General features: G+C 42.1%; 1 protein-coding gene across 1 annotated transcript; it reads left to right on the top strand.

Moving 5' to 3' along the window:
* Nucleotides 1-2,086: 2,086 nt before the first annotated feature.
* Nucleotides 2,087-16,832, top strand: cramp1 (cramped chromatin regulator homolog 1). Its single transcript, XM_061749619.1, is given in 21 exon segments — nt 2,087-2,277; nt 2,279-2,373; nt 2,754-3,091; nt 4,389-4,591; nt 4,661-4,814; nt 5,452-5,535; nt 5,726-5,774; nt 6,221-6,306; nt 6,755-6,878; nt 7,746-7,827; nt 7,924-8,832; nt 9,608-9,785; nt 10,021-10,199; nt 10,285-10,356; nt 10,432-10,513; nt 10,659-10,772; nt 11,156-11,298; nt 12,247-12,433; nt 12,530-12,697; nt 13,025-13,161; nt 15,035-16,832. Coding segments are annotated over 21 exon segments (3,600 nt in total). The 5' UTR covers nt 2,087-2,175; the 3' UTR covers nt 15,149-16,832.
* The last annotated feature ends 418 nt before the right edge of the window (nt 16,833-17,250 follow it).

Here is a 17,250-nt window from a genome sequence, read left to right as displayed (position 1 = left end):
CCATATTTGACCACATCTGAGGGCATTACAGTATGCAGTGTGTGTGTGTGTATATATACTATATCTATCTATTATATATATATCTGTGTGTATATATATATTTAAAAAAAAAAAAAAAAACACACACACGTTAACTATTTTCTATTTTTCTGAGTAGTTATTTTCTGTTTTTCGGGATAATTGTTGTTTTTCGGAGTTTTTTGCTTTCGACAATTCCCCCCCCCCCCCCCAGTTTTTCGGAGGGTTTTTTCTGAATTATCGAGACACTTCGAACCCCCGCGACAATTGATCCCCCCCCCCCCCACAAAAAAAAAAGAATCCAATACGCTTCCGAACTTCCCACCACTGCATCTCAACAAGGATTACCCTGCGTTCGATTTGAACTCGGAAGCCGTAATTTCCGAGTTCTTAGAAGTTTCAAATGGAACGCCCTCTGAAATCGGATTTCTTCGTGCAAGAAGCAGTGCTGCGCATGGCCAGCACAAAAACAACTAATGATTAACCTAATATGTTTTATAATATAGTTTGGAATTTCTAAACATAAATATAACAGACAAATATGTATCATGTTGATTCATTCAGTCGTTACATAGTAGATCGTTTGTAGTTAATGTCAATCATAATTTGTCATGACGCATGACTACAGAAAATTCGCCCTTGCGTCACGATAATGTTGGCCAAAATTAAATAACAAATAATTTTATCGTTGGCCCGTTTTGGTACTTAAAAAACAATAATTAAAAATTATTTTATTTTATTTATTTAAAATACACGACAGGAAAAGAAATACAATTGGTCCGTCGCTTGGCATTTGTGGTTATCAATTGGTGGAGCTTCGCGTCAATCAAGTTTTAACCGCGGTCCTCGTGGATTACCCAACCAATCACAGGATTTGTTTTCGAGTTGTAGTGGGCGTGCCAAAGCGCGTGGAGTAGCAAGCAAGCCACATGAAGAAGTGTCATATCTGTGCCCATATAGGCTGTGTCGGACATCGAATGGAAACGCCACATTCGGACTTTTACTGCAGGTAATTTCCTAAACATGTAATATTGTTCTGAGAAGCGACTGGCTGTACTTATTTAAGGAGACACTTTACACGAACAGATATGGTGGAGGCATGACTTTCAACAGTCACGTAGTGTTAACGCTAGCTGGCGATGTTAGCCGGTATGCTAGGAATAACGTTATGAATGGAGATGACTGTAATATACTTTATGCATACTCTTATTTATAACAATGGTCACTTAAACTAATTGCCCGACTCATTTAAAACGCTGTCACGTCTCATATGTAAAGTATTGTTCAGCCTCTTATCAACGATCCTAAAACTACGAGCTAATTTGCATTCACGAGATATTTGCGTTAGTATTACTATGAATACAGTACGTGCAAGTAAAACTGCTCAATTTGAAATGCACCTGAAGTCACAAAGAGCATATTGGAGGGTTAAAATAAAAACGGATGTGTTGTCACATTATTTCATGTTGATTCCACGAGTTTCCCACCCGAGTTATAAGATGGAGGCTACAGTGTATTGTGTCCCAACAAAGTAGATTGGAGTTGTTTTGAGGGCGATGTCATTTATTACCCAGTTGGCTTGCAGACGAGAGAGAACAGCAATTTAAAGGCCGTGTCTAATGCTGAAGGGAGGCGATTTCTTGTCCCTTTCAAACCTAAAACTACCCATGGCCGTTCATCAGTCTGTTTTTGTCGTGGCCGTTATACGTCGTTGCTTCATCATTAGAACATCCGCATCTCAAATAACAGCACCGGCGTTCATTCAACTTTAAGCTAAAATGCACCAGGAGAACTTTGTAACATCGCTTTGCCGATGTCGGAGTAGCACGCGAGGTGGTTGATGTTGACGCTCTCGCACAACGTTTTGATTTCGAGACAGAATTCCAAGTGTGCCAACAGTACAATTTGAAATGAGATTGCGATGGACAAGATCAAACATCGCCGGGATGTATATGGAAGAAATATGGATGAGTAGAGGGCACGTCTTCAGGCAGACGGTGACGTAGCGACGTGCCAAGGGCTGTAAGGTTTATTAAAGTATTATCGTGGCGAATGAGGTCAAGTTAGCGCGCCGGAGATGAATATTGTTGCGAATGCGACTTTGTCGCGGTGGCTGTAAAAGTTTTGACGAGTTGTATTGTGGAAGCATTGAGTAATATGACTGATTGGAGAAGCAGTCGAACTGCGCAGAGTTGTCGCCTCAGTCGGAGCTGGACGACGGCAGAGCAGCAGAGAGCGACGAGACCGCGCTGGCTTCGATTATGCCCAATTCGATCACTTATTGCCAGACGAACCGGGCGGACCCATGGTGAAGAGAAAGAAGACGTCGGCCACTTCCGAAGAGCACGACATTTGGTATAATTGCGCTGGAAAGAAACACTTTAGATCGAGGTCGAACGCACCGACGGGTTCTCGTTGTCGTTTCTGCACGGCGCTAAACTGAAAAGCGCTCGCATTTGAATTTAGTTGATATTCGGCAATAAAAATGGCCAATTTCAACACTCGGACGGCTAGTAAACACTCGCGGCAGTTCCCGCAACGCGTGGGTGGTTAGGGGAAATTTATTTGGATGCTTTAAATGAATATATTTGGTGTTGTTTTGTCGGGAATGGAGAGGGGATTTGAAACAAACAGCGGCGGCCATGTTGAGAGACAGCAAACGTCGCGTTTAGAAGTTCCTTTTGCTCTCCGCCTTGCTCCTCATGTATCTTTTGGGACTGTGTGTGTTGCGGCAGCATGACACCGGGCTCCAGGGAGGGAATCGGTGTCGATGGGACGACGAATCCGTCCAGAAAAGCCGACGGTTGCGACGAGGAGGAGAGCGGAGAGCAGGCGACCGAGGAGCGCAGTACAAAGGGAGACGAGCGAGTGGAAATTCTTAATCCGGCACCCACTACTCCCAGCCCCGGTTCGGGTTCTAGCCAGCAGACCCAGCCCTCGGCGGAGCCCACCGGCACCCCGTGTCCCGACCAACATCATTTTCTCCGATCGAGCGTTCGACCTCCAAGCAAAAGGATCCGGAAGGATTCCATCGGCTCGACCATCAACGGCCATGGCGGGGCCAAATCGAAAGGTAACATCAAACACGAGTGTGCCTCAAGTGTTTCATCTCGTAATCCCGACCACTTGCGCTGGTTCCGAACATGATCTCTGATTCGGCACAGTCTGTGACAAGTCACTAATCTAAAACGCGCATTGTCACCCCACTAGTTTTGAGTCTACAAGTTAAAGGGGGGCCTTTCCGCTGTGCGGGGAAATGCAGGCGTCTCATGAAAGATTTGACATCATTTCCACCAAAGCAAAAGGGGTCTCAAGGATGCTAACAGAAACATAAAGGCAGTTTCTTTCATCATCCTCATGCTGTTGTCAAAATTTGGTGGTGAATGCAAAGTGGTTTTGGGGGAAAAAAATGTGACTATGCTGCATTTTCCTATCACACATTTGTTGATTATAAAGATCATTAACAGCCGTGTTTCTGTTGTGTATTGTAATGCAAAAAAACCATACACTGCAACATTCTGATCATCTCAAGTAAATGGGATCCGATGCAAAAAAAGAGGTGTATTAGTAATGAAAATAATACTCAGTATTGTGGTGGTAATGTAGAAATATTTTCAGTGTTGTCGTTGTCGGCAAATGCTGTAGAGCCGCATCAATCTGAGAGTTGAGTGTAATCACTTGACTGTCATGTCACTAAATGAGGTAGAACCAGCTCGCAATATGATTTGATGCATAACAAATACAATAAATGAGCTGTTTAAAGCCTCTCTGACAGAATTAATCAAAGCCAAGCATTAGTATTTGTGTAAAGATAACTTTAATGCCTGTCGTGTTTGATTTGTGCACGTGGTCATAATTATGCGGCCAGGCATTATGGTTCTAAGTTTTCTCAATAAAAGTGCATTTGTATGGCCATAGGAAGCATTTAAAGCATGGATGGTATTTTGTCCTATTTCTTGAGTTGCTGGCAAAAAGAAAATATTTTTTAGGGGCTGCCCAAGTGTCAATGAATTGACCAAGGTATGTGCATTGATGCTAGATTGGTGCTCATCTATTTCGAGAGCGACGCGTCTAGTTTAGTGTCTCTGAGGTTCACACATAGTGACCAACTCCCTCTGTTTCTGTTTGTGCTTTATTCTTGCCCAAATTTGGCCTTTGAAGCCCACCCGGAGTTAGTTTTGGACCTGTGTGCTGTAGACTTGGCCAAAGGGACCGGTTTGCTTTTCTTGCTTTTCTGCCAGAACTCAACCCCAGTTAGAACATTTCTACCGATTATGTGCTTCAATTACCTCACACAAATACACCCTTTTCTAGTTATGCTAGAAGTTTGGTTCAACCTTGACTGTTTTATGGATGTCTGTGCGTTATAGGGGCAGAGAACGGTACCTCTTCCCAGGGTGCAGTGGGACAGTCTGGGCCCGTGGCCGGGTCTACGGGAGGAGTTTCCAAGACCACCAAGGGCCAAGGACCTGCTGAGAAGGAGGAGCAAGCTGGTAACCAAAAGCGGGCCCGTCGGCAGTGGGAATCTTGGAGCGCAGAGGATAAAAACAGCTTTTTTGAAGGGCTCTATGAGGTAGGAGGTGGAAGTGTCATTTTCCATTAAATGGGCCTTCTCATGTATTTATATCATCCCCCTCTCCAGCATGGCAAGGATTTCGAGGCCATCCAGAACAACATTGCCATGAAGTACAAGAAGAGAGGCAAGCCAGCAAACATGGTGAAAAACAAGGAACAGGTCCGCCACTTCTACTACCGCACGTGGCACAAGATCTCCAAGCACATTGACTTTGCCAATGGTACTTTGACAGTTTAACACTAACCTGGAGCATGTTATTTATTGAATTGAATTGAATTGAATTTAATTTATTTATTTATTTTTGTTTATTGTCTTTTTTCCCCTAAATAACTTTGGACCATGTCTGCACAACAATGAATATGATTTTATGCATTTTGGAATTTTGGCAAATTGTTTTGGGCCACTGAAAACCGACTTTTTGGAAAAACTGCAGTCAGGGTGAATATTTTTCCAAATGCAGTTTCGCTAATATTTTTCCTTACTCGTGTAATTGGCTAAAATGGGTGGGATTATAGCACCACCTGCTGCTTTGGCACGTGCTACTGTTTTGGGGGAGGCATGTTATTATTATTATTATTTTACAAATACATTTGTACATGGGGAGATGCAGTTACTGTATTTTGGTGTAAATACAGTCTTCACAATGACATGACAGAGTTGCTCGTTGAAAAAAAAAAATCATCACTTTTCCACTTGTATTTGGAAAGTGTAACGCACGATGAGTGCTCCAGATGCTCATGACTCCTTTGCCCTGCTTCCATCAATATTACTGTCCCGATACCTTTATCTTGCGTACAAATGCTTTGTCCATCACACGGAGCATCTGTGTGGTGACTTGTCCTTTCTCTCCTCCGCAGTGTACACCCGAGTGCTAAAAAAATCCTCTCAGGAACTTTACGGTCTCATCTGCTATGCTGAACTCCGCAAAAAAGTTGGAGGGCGTAAGTTCTGCACAAGTTTCCTGAACCACGGTTTGCGCATGTGGATGTGGGGTCATGAGGGATCCAATTAAGTGTGGCATGCAAACAACCTGCTCCTCACACACACACACACGTTTGATCTTTTGTGAAAGCAGCTCCTCAGGAACGCTGTTGTAATCAATTCTTTGGCTTTGCATTTTCTCATATATAGTTATGGATGACAAGAATGTGGCAAAGCTGAATGAACTCATCCAACAAGGGTAAGTTGCATCATTATGTTAAATAGCACAAACCAATGATATTAATGCTCTTTAAATACAAATACACAAGCAGTTAAATTTGCACTGTATATGTTTCCAAAATAGTCTGGGTTTAACAGGATGCGGGACAAAAGACTGAACACCAGTGAGGGGGGAAATTGTTTATAACAGTACTGTACTTAATATCTCAACAGCAAGATCTCTTTCTTCAATTTTATTAGATAGTTTTTATCTTATTATTGGAACTTGATTGTTTTGTTCAACAATGTCTATGGAACCTATACAGTATCATAAACAATTGGCCCATATTCAAAGGAATTCCAGTCCTATTTGTTCAAATGTGATCATTGTTGAAAGGGTTTGCTCTTTCAGTCATGTAAATATATTACAGGTAGTTGTTGACTGAGCCAATTGACTCAGGCTCACACTGTTCACTGTTTGATCAGGGCCACCACTGTGCGCTCCAAAGGGAGGAACTTGCGAATTAAAGCACCCATGTGCCGTGCACTGAAGAAACTTTGTGACCCAGATGGTGAGAGTACACATAAACACACACAGATGCACTGGAGAAAATGCTTAGTAAACAAACAGTGATGCTAAAACTGCAAAGCGTGTCAATCACGAGGTACATGATTTTGTTGGGGTGGGTTTTTAACAATAGCATTGAGGGGGCTGGTGGTGTTCCCATGGTAACACCACATGGGGAAGAGGCTGTGCAGTAGGGAGACGGTGCAGGAGATTGGATGGCTGATCTGTCAGATGATCAGTAGCACTCACCTCTCATGTCATTGAATCACCAAGTTAGTGTTTAGTGAATGATGCTCTTTATGTTTTGATCTGTTCGCTGTACTCGTGTTTAATTTTGAGAATGCTCCTCCATAAAGTGTGGAAACTCCAAAACAACTCTTCATTGCTGTCATTTTGTGTGGCGCCACTGAGTTTTTGTCATCTGCTTCACTGTGCTCTTTATGTCCCGGCAGGAGTAAGTGACGAGGAGGACCAGAAGCCGGTGCGTTTACCCCTGAAGGTGGCGGTGGAGCTTCAGCCACGCAGCAACTATTCCTGGGCCCGTGTTCAGAGTCTAGCGCACAACCCTCGCCTAAGGTCAGTAACAAAAGTTAACTAAGCCACGTCCACATATACAGTGCATCAGTGCAGATAACACAATGTATTCCAGGAGATTGTTTGACCTTTGCTTTGTTTAGATTTCATTTACATTTTCTATTAAAGAAATAATAAAAAACATTTACATCCAGCAAAAACGATAACATTTTAGTGTAGTTAATTGTCATATAAGTGTAAAAATATATGTTTTAATGTTTTTTGAAATGTATTATTTAGTTATTTTATTTTTTTTACCTGTCCTGCGTGGCGCGCGGCAGTGATATGTGGACAAATGCACATGCTTGAAACACGTACAGCCGTGCACCCCGAAATGCAATATGAATGTGACCGCGTGCGCATCCGCAGTCCACTTGTAGTCTGCGGACAGGCAATGTGGAAAGTATGAATTGGCCTAAACACAGCACAATAATTGGACTATTTTATCCAAAGGGCAACCCTGAAGAAAATAATTTCCAGAAAAGGGGAATCATATGTATAGATTGGTAGTGGAATAAAGGTAGTTCTAACTGTCCTGCTCGAATATAAAGTTACAAAAGACAAACATGTCTAACACAAAGAATTAGGAAGCATAGTATGACAACAACAAAAGGGTCAAGCAATAGATAGACTGTTTTTTTCTAAATGCAGAGTGCTGCTAAACTCCAGTTTTCATGTGGACAAAAGACCAGAAAGCAAAAAAAGCAATGTGTGACTGGATATGACATCTAATACAATTTCATGAAATTACTGAATGGAAATCTAAAATTTAAGATGTCCTGATGAAAATCTTTACAAAAACTGTTTATATTGAATTAGTGGATATAAATTGAATTTTGAAAAAAAGTAACGTTTTTTTATTTGCACCAGGATGGTGGTGGAGCTTCACAGGAAAGTTTCCAGCCTCATTGAGTACCTGAAACAGAAGTGGGCCTATCACGACCAGAGAATTGTATCTTTAACATCTCTGGACTTTTTGCACAAATGTATTCATGTGAAGCAGCAATGTTGTTGTGCACAGGATATTTTCTTAACTCTGCTCTTTTAGATAAAAAGTCTGATGGAAAGGGAAGCATTAGACGGGACTCAGTCCCCTTCGCCAAACAAATCCCCACCTGAGGAGCTCTTTCTTTTCCCGGCAGAGAGCAGCTCCCTGACTACACTACCCGGCGTGGCTCGTGTGGTTCACTCCAAAGCCTCATGCACTGTACACTGGCAAGAAAGCGGCAAGGCCCGGCCCAACGCCAAAGAGCTACCCGCTGCCCAGATCCTGGGTATTCATACAGCTCCACCCTCACGGACAAGCACCAAATCTGGACGAGGAAACACAGCTCCAACAGCTTCAGTGACCCCACAGAGTGACACTTGTCAAACAGAGCCCTCCAGCCTTGAGACTTCACCCAATGGTTCTGGCAAGCTAGAGGAGAGGAGGCCTTCATCTCTATCTGCACTTCCCCAGCAAGCTGTGATTCCCACAGAGGAGGCAACTGAGGGAGGACTTGTTGAGGGGAGCAAAACCTGCACTACTGGTGTGGATTCCAATGGAAGCCTAGCAGGGACCAAAACGATAGATGCATTGTGTAGTAGTGCAGAGAGCGCACTGGAGCAGTGCAAGGAGGAGCAGAGCGTGAGCTCCTCCTCCCCAGACGGCATCCAGACTGCGCCAGCCAAGCTTTCCATGGCTGGCTCAGAAGAAGGAATGCCGCAGAGCTCGGCCCCCGCAGCCAAAGAGCGAACTGTCGAACAGATCAGAGGGGAAGGCTGGAACGTCCGTGACGCAGAGAACGTCACGCTGGCTGAGTTGTATTTGATGTTTGGGAAGCCTGGTAAGCTGCAGCTCGAGTACGAGTGGCAGTCCATCTCACAAGCACCATCGCAGCCGAGAACACACGGGAAGCAACGAGTACTACGCTGTCTGCTAAGACTGGTCACCACAGAGGTCAACCCCAAACCTTTGGTAGGAATTAGTTGGTTCTTTATGCACTGGTGTTGATATTCATTTTGACATCACAATGTAAGCTTACAGCTTTAACCTGAAAACCAAAAGCATACTTTCTTATTCTGCCTTTGCAATTTGCACATTTTACATGTACACTCATGACTCAGTAACATAACATTTGCACATTCTCATGACATCCATCCTTCCATCCATTTTTTTAAAATAGCACTTATCCTCATTAGAGTCACAGGTGAGCTGCCAGCCTATCCCAGCTGATTTTGGGCGAGGCGGCCCACACCCTGGACTGGGCTTCAGCCAATTGCAAAGCACATATAGACAAACTACTCACAATCACACCAATTTAATACACACACCAAAAAAAATCATTTATTGATTAAAATGGCTGCTCACGACGACTGACCGCAGAGTGAGGGAAAAGGTGGAGATTTAAAATCTTTCTCAGACAGTGGAGTGTTCAAGAGTGTTAACAGATTTGGTTCCCTTGCTATTTTCACCACTTTAAATTGGTTATTACTTAAAAATAACAGACGACGTGGGGACAAACCAATAGGATATCGCCTGCAAAATCCTTCGTTCTCTGCAATCTGTCATTGCACACAGTTCAATTGAGAAAAAACAAAATAGAAAAAAAATATATATGATGCAGTCTTACACCACTGCGACCTATTTTATTTTATTACACACCACTGTATATTTTTGTTGCCCATCACACAGATCACGTTGCTGTCTCCTTCAGTGTGTTTGATGCTTCTTGCCGTGTATTCTCCTCCAGGCTCCAGAGCTTTGTTCCACAGCTACGTCACCCCTCAAGACTCCTCAGGAGGAACAAAACCAGGCGCTCACGCCTCCAGGAAAAGGTCCTATTGCAGGGGTCCGTAGCCCAAGTTGTGGCCGGCAGCAGGCCTCTGTCCGAGGGGCCAAGTTGCACCTGACAAACGTAGGAGGCTCAGGTATCAGCAGATCAGTATTCTCAGTCGGCTTTTTTCGGAATTGCTCCCTATTCACTGTTTCCCAACCGTTTTTGAGCCAAAGCACCCATTATACATTTAAAAAAAAAAAAAAAAACATCTCCAAAAATGTCAAGTCTCAGTGAATGATTCTGACGACTGCCATAGATTGTGTACAACTGGAATACCACGAGACAACATGAAATGAAGTCATCATCATATTTACCTTCCTCCTCAGGTGCACGCATCCTTCCCCGCTCTTTGCTGGGCTCGTCAGGAGCAGCAGCCAGCGACTCTGAAGGCAATGTCTTTGCAGTACCCACCACACTCCCACCAAATAGTTCCCGCCACAGCCGAATGTTCTCCCCCAACAAGGAGGCTGAGCTGGCCCTGAGGCAGCAGCTCGACTCCATCAGTGTAAGACGCGTGCACGTCGCACCTCCAAATTCCAAGCCTGCATTCTTATGCAGTCATATTGATTATGAATCTCTTGTACTCATAGATGCAGTCAGATCTTTTCCTCTCACGACAAAGAAAACCTCGAAACAAACTCCGGAAACCGCTCGTAGTTCAGGTGAGTTTCTTTGTGTCCCCGATGATGACCTAACATGTCAGACATCCAGCTAAGCTGCTTGTTTCTTGTCTATAGCGAACTCTTCTACCGCGAACTACGGGGGACACTTCGCAGCACGTCTGCTCCGTCTCCATCCTCTCCAACTCCTCTGCCACAGGTATTAACTTCAGGAGGCTGCGGTTGATTATTAACAGCAGGGGGTGGAAATGATAGTCTCAATTTTGATCTATTTAACAGAAACCGACTGGGTCACAGTTGTCCAATTATTATTCGTCTCTCTCATTTGCTGTTTCTTGCCTCAGGAACTGGATCTTTCCGGCCAATTCAAACCCGGCTTGCTCCTGCCTCCCTCCCTCCACCGTCCAAGGCTTCCTCTTCGGCTGCCTCTGACTCTGCGGTAGCCAGTCAACTCTCCAGTATGTATTGCTGCTGTGTTTTGTTTTTACTACGTGAAAGTACATACATGTTGAGTTCCGTTTGTAAGGTTGTCATAAACATGATGTACTGGTCCAACATAACATTTTTTCTGCGAGGGAACACTTATTTTCATATTATCTGTAAAGTAAAAAGTTAATTCTGGGGAAACAAATAGCCAATCTTGTTTTCAATTATCTTCTTGACATTTGCTTTTTCTATAAGGGGAAAAATTGGCTAAAATTGGAAATCAGATCTTTGTGGAAAAATATAGGGCATATTGCCCAGCCCAACAAATGAATCAATTCGACTCAAGTCAGTGTGTTTTATCCAAATAGCTGTTTTCTCCTGCAAGTTTCTGACTAATTATCTCTTTTTTTTTTAGGTGCACTTGACCTTGCAGCTAAGACTGCAGGCATCATTCCAGGAAGTCCTTGTCGGGAGCCAGATCCTCCTGGCCTGGTCACCCCCGCACCAGTTGTTGATGCTGAACCAGACCCTCAGCTCCTCCAGCACAATGTCTCAGAGGTCAGGAAAATACAAATACATACACACATGCTCAGTCTTGCGTAATTTCGATAAGATAAAAGCCAGCTACAATGCAATATAGTGACATCAAATACAAGAAGAAGAAAAATCACCTTTTATTGTCATGAACATTCATGCATGCACACAACATTTGTTCTCTGCATTTGACCCATCACAGTGAACACACTGGAGCAGGGGGCAGCTGAAGCGCCCGGGGAGAAAGAGAAATTCAAACTGCTGCCTATTTGTTAAGATAATCATGCTCAATTTTGATGGATGCTGTTGGGAGAAATATTAATTGCCATGATGAAAGATTTTCCCAATATTTAGCCGCTCTCGGGTAACTAAATGGTAACCAAAATAACGACACTGCTTAGTACGATGCAGTGCAGCTCTACCCAAAACACATTGGCGGGCCAAGCATTTGGTTCCTGGGCCTTCAGTTGGCACTTACCTGACATAAGCCACCTCTTAATACCACCACTACCATGTCGCTTTTATAGCAAAAACAATAAAACAGCACACAACGGTGTCACGGACATCATCTGCTAAAGTTGGCTGTCACAAGTTTTGCTCTGTCCAACCAATCAGAGGACAGAAAAACTTTGACATCATGAAGGGCCAGCACTCCGGCCCTGTGAGGACAAATTTGTAATTAGATTGGTTAACAAAACGGTCCCACTGCAAATAGTTTGTTATATCAGCCAGCAATACTGTTTACGATGGCCCTCGGCAGATTAGATTGACATGGCTGAAATCTAATCTGATTGGACAAAAAAAAATAAATCTAAAATCCATATACACATACTGGAACTCCTGGAGTGCAACTAAGAGAAATGCTACGGAATGAAGAGAATGTACAGTTTGAAATAAATATAATTCAATGGAGCAGATGAGAATTTAGGTTGTTGATCAGTGCGAAAACAAAAGATGATGTGCCTTCCACAGAATGGCCTGCCTCCGCCATCTCCCGGAGTGACAGGGGGTGGAGACTCACTCCTCTCTCCACCCAGCGTTGCCTCACTCCTGGACATCTCTCTGCCGGGCCCCCCCGAGGAGGCCATGACCCCCGGAGAGAATCAAACACACATCAGCGACTCCATCATCGAGCTCGCCATCAATTCTGCCCACTACGGTGCGTGAACATGGAGAAAGACAAGTAATGTTGAATGAAGATCAGAGCAGTAATGGGAGTTGTTATGGAAATAATTTGAATGCTGTCGTGATGCAGGCGAGGAGGCGGCGCTCTCTCCGGCCAAACTAAGTAGCAACGACGGCTCCAAACTGCTGGCCTCATCTCCCTCCATCAGCCCGTCCCGGGGCTGGATTCCTTCACCCAGCCACGACCCACAGTGGTATCCCAGCGACTCTTCCGACTCCACACTGGGATGCCTCCTCTGTGAGTTTGTCTGTCTTCTAAAGCAGTGTTTCTCAACTGGTGTGTCGTGGACCCTATATGGGTGGTTAAAAAAAACTAATTACATGGGTCCTCAGTTTACAACGGTACCAAATTAGGCATACAATGAACTAGTTTGTGCAGTAGTATAAGAATACATCATCACGTGGTAGAAGAAGGAAGTTAGTGCTGTATGTACTGCTTTTCATTGGATTGTTTTATATTTATGTCCCAGATTTAAAAAAAAAAAAAACAAAGTTTAAGCAACATAGACTGCTTCCTCTTAATATTAATATTGTAATATCGCGCCCTGATGTCATGTCATTCCAGCCAGCATGGTGTCTTCTGATAAGGGCAGGCGGAGCACCCTCACCCCCTCCAGTGGCACAGCTTTGCTGGGTCCCAGCCTCCTTGACTGCAACTCCCATGATTCCTTTCAGTCACGAGGGCTTCCTGATGTGGCCGAGGTATGTTTGGAGCTTTGTTGTTTTGTTTTTTCCAGTGCTACACAACAAGTCACTCGTAAAACATCCATTATTTCGCTCCACATTTACGCCGTCAGCCCCATATAATTAACATTAACTGTACAGCCAATTTATTGTTTACATTTTAGAATACAAATAAGTCAACCACAGTTAAAAACAAAACAGGTTTTCACGTAGTGCTAGGACGAATGACTGAGGATTACATCTTGGCGGTCACCTCACCGAACATTCTTGACTGTCTAGAGTAAATAGAAGTACTGTTTTGTGTACTCACCCTTAAATTTGTTGATGTGACATGGTGACAGAGCTGCACAAGGAAGTTCCTGATTGTGCTTTCTTTTGCCTGTGTACGTTCTGTTCGTTCTTTTATAATTGTCGACAAACGTTCCATTTCTATGGTCATCGTTAAATTTTCCCTCTTTGCCATCACGTGCGGCACAAAAAAGAAGAAAAGACAAAGAAAAACACACTTTGTCACGTTAATCTTTTAGATTAGGGGAGTCAAACTCATTTTTGCCGTAGGCCACATCGTAGATATGTTTTTTCTCGGGGGGCCGTTATGACTGTGAACACATACGAAATGTATGATCGCCTCATATAATTACAAAACAATTTATGGATAAGTTTTGAAATCATAAGCCAGTAATAAGTTGCTGGCTCAACTATTATTTATTTTATTTTTTTCTGAAAGGGGGACTGTTGACAATAAAATTGCTTGTTATATCTCAATGTTATTAAAAGTGAGGACAATTTTCAATTTTGGTATTTTATTGAGAAATACGAATTCGACACACATGATTTGCTTTCAGGGGCCACATAAAACGATGTGGCGGGCCAGATCTGGCCCCTGGGCCTTGCCTTTGACAGGTGTGTTTAAGATACTCACTGTACGGTGGTACCTTGACCTACAAGAGCCCTGACTTAGTTTTTGGAGTTAGAAGTTTTTTTTGCCTTGTCTTGCGAGCCAAAATTTGAATTGCAAGCAGGTTTCAGGTATACGGAAGCGTATTGCATTCACATGGATTAAAAAAAAAATCTTGAGTTTTTCTGAGTAATTTTTTTGAGGGCTTTGTTTTTTTGAATATTTTTTTCATTTTTTCTGACAATTTTTTTCCACCTGTTTTTCGGACCATTTTTTCAGTTTTTCTGACTAATTTTTTCCACCTGTTTTTCTGACATTCTTTTCCACCTGTTTTTCTGACTATTTTTTTCTGCTTTTCTGACTAACTTTTTTCCACCCTTTTTTCTGACCTTTTTTTTCTGTTTTTCTGACAAATTTATTTCCACCTGTTTTTCTGACAATTTTTTTCCACCTGTTTTTCGGACCATTTTTTCAGTTTTTCTGAGAAAAAATTTGTATCCACCTGTTTTTCTGACTAATTTTTTTCCACCTGTTTTTGTGACTATTTTTTTCTGATTTTGTGACTAATTTCTTTTCCACCTGTTTTTCTGACTATTTTATCTGTTTTTATGACAAATTTTTTTTCACCTGTTTTTCTGACTATTTTTTTCAGTTTTTCTGACAAATTTTTTTAGAGAGATAAGTTTCCTCAAAAATTCACAAATAGGCGACTTGACAAATGTCAAACCCTGTATATGCAGGGCTTTAATATAATGGCTTTTCAAATCATTTAAATGGGGAAAGGTTATTTTGATATACGAGTAAATTGGTGTTCCGAGTTTGGTGGGGGAACTAATTAAACTCAGAAGTCAAGGTACCGCTGTACTAAAGGCCTTCCACAGTGTCTTTTTGCCTATTGAATTCCAGCTCACTCCATATGTATCCTTCCTTCCCCTATTCATTGTTGCTTTTCAGGCTTTATTGTGTATAAAATATTCTGTATTGCATCTGCAGATGGACTCTCAGCTTGCCTGCATGATGAACGAGAGCAGCGTGGACTACATCGCGCGCTTTAACGACCTGGCTCAGGAGCTCGCTGTGGCCGAACCCTCGATTTCGCCACCCTGAGGGGGAGGCAGAGCGGCTCCGCAGACCCAACGCCATCTGGACAAAACAAATGAGCGCATGCTACCCGCCACCTAGGAGCAAAGACGCCTGTGGAAACAGAGCAGTACCTAAAGCCATCCCTGCCCTGTTTGTTAAAGTGCAATAATGTGAGAGGCGCATCGTTCAAACACGCGTTGGCTTCACTAAACTTTTTGCAATGAGATCAAAAAAACTCCCTTTAAAGACTTCCGTTTACAATTCACAACCTCATGTACAGGAAAATACTCTGCCATATCTGAATGAAAATCTTTCACTGATCCTTTGTCTTTTCCTGCTATTTTTGTTTGTCTTCTACATGTAAACTTTGCCCCTCAAAATGTGCAAATCCACCAAAAATGTGCAGTTTCACCACTCCCAATAAGTTAGGGATATTCGTCTTTTGGGTGAAATTACAAGATAAACACTAAAATGCACTAACCTTTCCAGATTACTGTAATTTGACCTTTTCTAAACTTTTGATTGCAAATGCCTAACTGTTATGCTTCAATACCTTTTGCACAATTTACTGTTCCCTAACAAGGAGCTGATTGTCAGTGTCATCAGCAGGTTGCAACAGAGATGCAGAGAAATTGGAAGAGTCACAGAAAGGCATAGAAGTGGACATCCTTGGAAATTTTCATGGACCAAACACCTGTTTGGAGTTTTGCCAATTACCTCCTTATTAGAGAGAACAGCTCAAGTTGAACTTGTGCATTTAAAAGTTTCAAGAAGGTCAAAAGTTCACCTGTAATTGGTTGGACCTCATTTTAGGTTCATCCTCATATTTCACCCGAAATTGCAATATTGCTAACTTTTTGTGAGTAGTGTGTATATCCTGAAAGAAAGGTGGTTGATAAAGAGCTCATCACTCGAATCTCAGTCATGCGCTTGTTTTAGTTGCCTTGTATTTCATATTCATTTCATCTCCATTAATTCCGTTTTATCGAGGTAGTGAACATTTGAAACATACTTTCAGTATTTTTTAAGGCTGTATGCAAAATGGCAGCTTTGGTTGGCAGAAGGTTTGAAGATCGCTTCAGTGACTTCATTTCAATTTGTTGCTGAAATGATATATGAATTAAGTGTAAATATCCGTCTGTGATGAGATAATACGTCAGGCTGCATCGACTGGTTGAAAGAAAACAGTTGTACATTCTATAGCTTCACGTTTGAAACCTTTTAATTTAACCAAGGACGCGCATATTCATTTTACTCAGAGATGTATTTTCCTTTTTTAAATTGAACAGTAACACTTAATTAAAACTCTACGAAAGTGAGTATTCAACTTATTTACCTTTCATTACTTAACGTTAGACTGGTTGTGTTGAATTCCGTTGAAATGTTGACTTGATACTGTATGTGAACGCTTGTGCCAAAGTCACTACAAATGGTGATCGTATGAGACCAACCGACGCTTTCCTTTTTTGGTGTTCAGTCATTTACTGCAAATACACGCATTTCAAAGTCCACTATCATTGCATTAAGGGGTTTATCGAACCAGATCCCAGCTTGAATTTGTCGTTTGAGTTGACTGGGTTTTAAATATTCCCCTTGCGGGGGAATGTGGGGAAATAGGATTGTGAGAACTCACCACGCTGTTTAAAATTCAAATTTGCGATTGTTTTAGAAAAGGAACTAACAGGCTTTAAAGTAAATTGTTGTTTTTGTTTGTTTTTTTTTGAAGGACTTATTTGTACAAATGGTGATTCCAGTATTCACTGTGCTTTTGTAACATAATGTAAATTATTTGGAATATTTATTGTTAACATTTCTAAAAAGTGGTTCTCTTTAACTTAAAACTATCTAAAGATGGAACAACTTGTTTGAAATTTCCATTGGTTAAAGGTGTTTTTATTGTGTATAAAGTTCACTATATATAAAAAAAAAACTTTGTATTTGTTTTTTTTTACCAAAGCAATCTGAATGTTCATGAACAGTGAGATGTTTTGAATATTAAAACTGGGATATGTGGATATTACATAGTTTCTCATCCGCTCGGGGTCAAGTACAAAAGTGACTTGACTTTTTTTTTTTTTTTTAAATCTGCTGAAATAGACCCTAAGGTTTTTAAGTGCACAATTTAG

This window comes from Phyllopteryx taeniolatus, chromosome 16 (assembly GCF_024500385.1).
Source record: "Phyllopteryx taeniolatus isolate TA_2022b chromosome 16, UOR_Ptae_1.2, whole genome shotgun sequence".
In the NCBI taxonomy this organism is placed as follows: Eukaryota; Metazoa; Chordata; class Actinopteri; order Syngnathiformes; family Syngnathidae; genus Phyllopteryx; species Phyllopteryx taeniolatus.
This window is presented reverse-complemented; position numbering and strand designations above follow the sequence as displayed.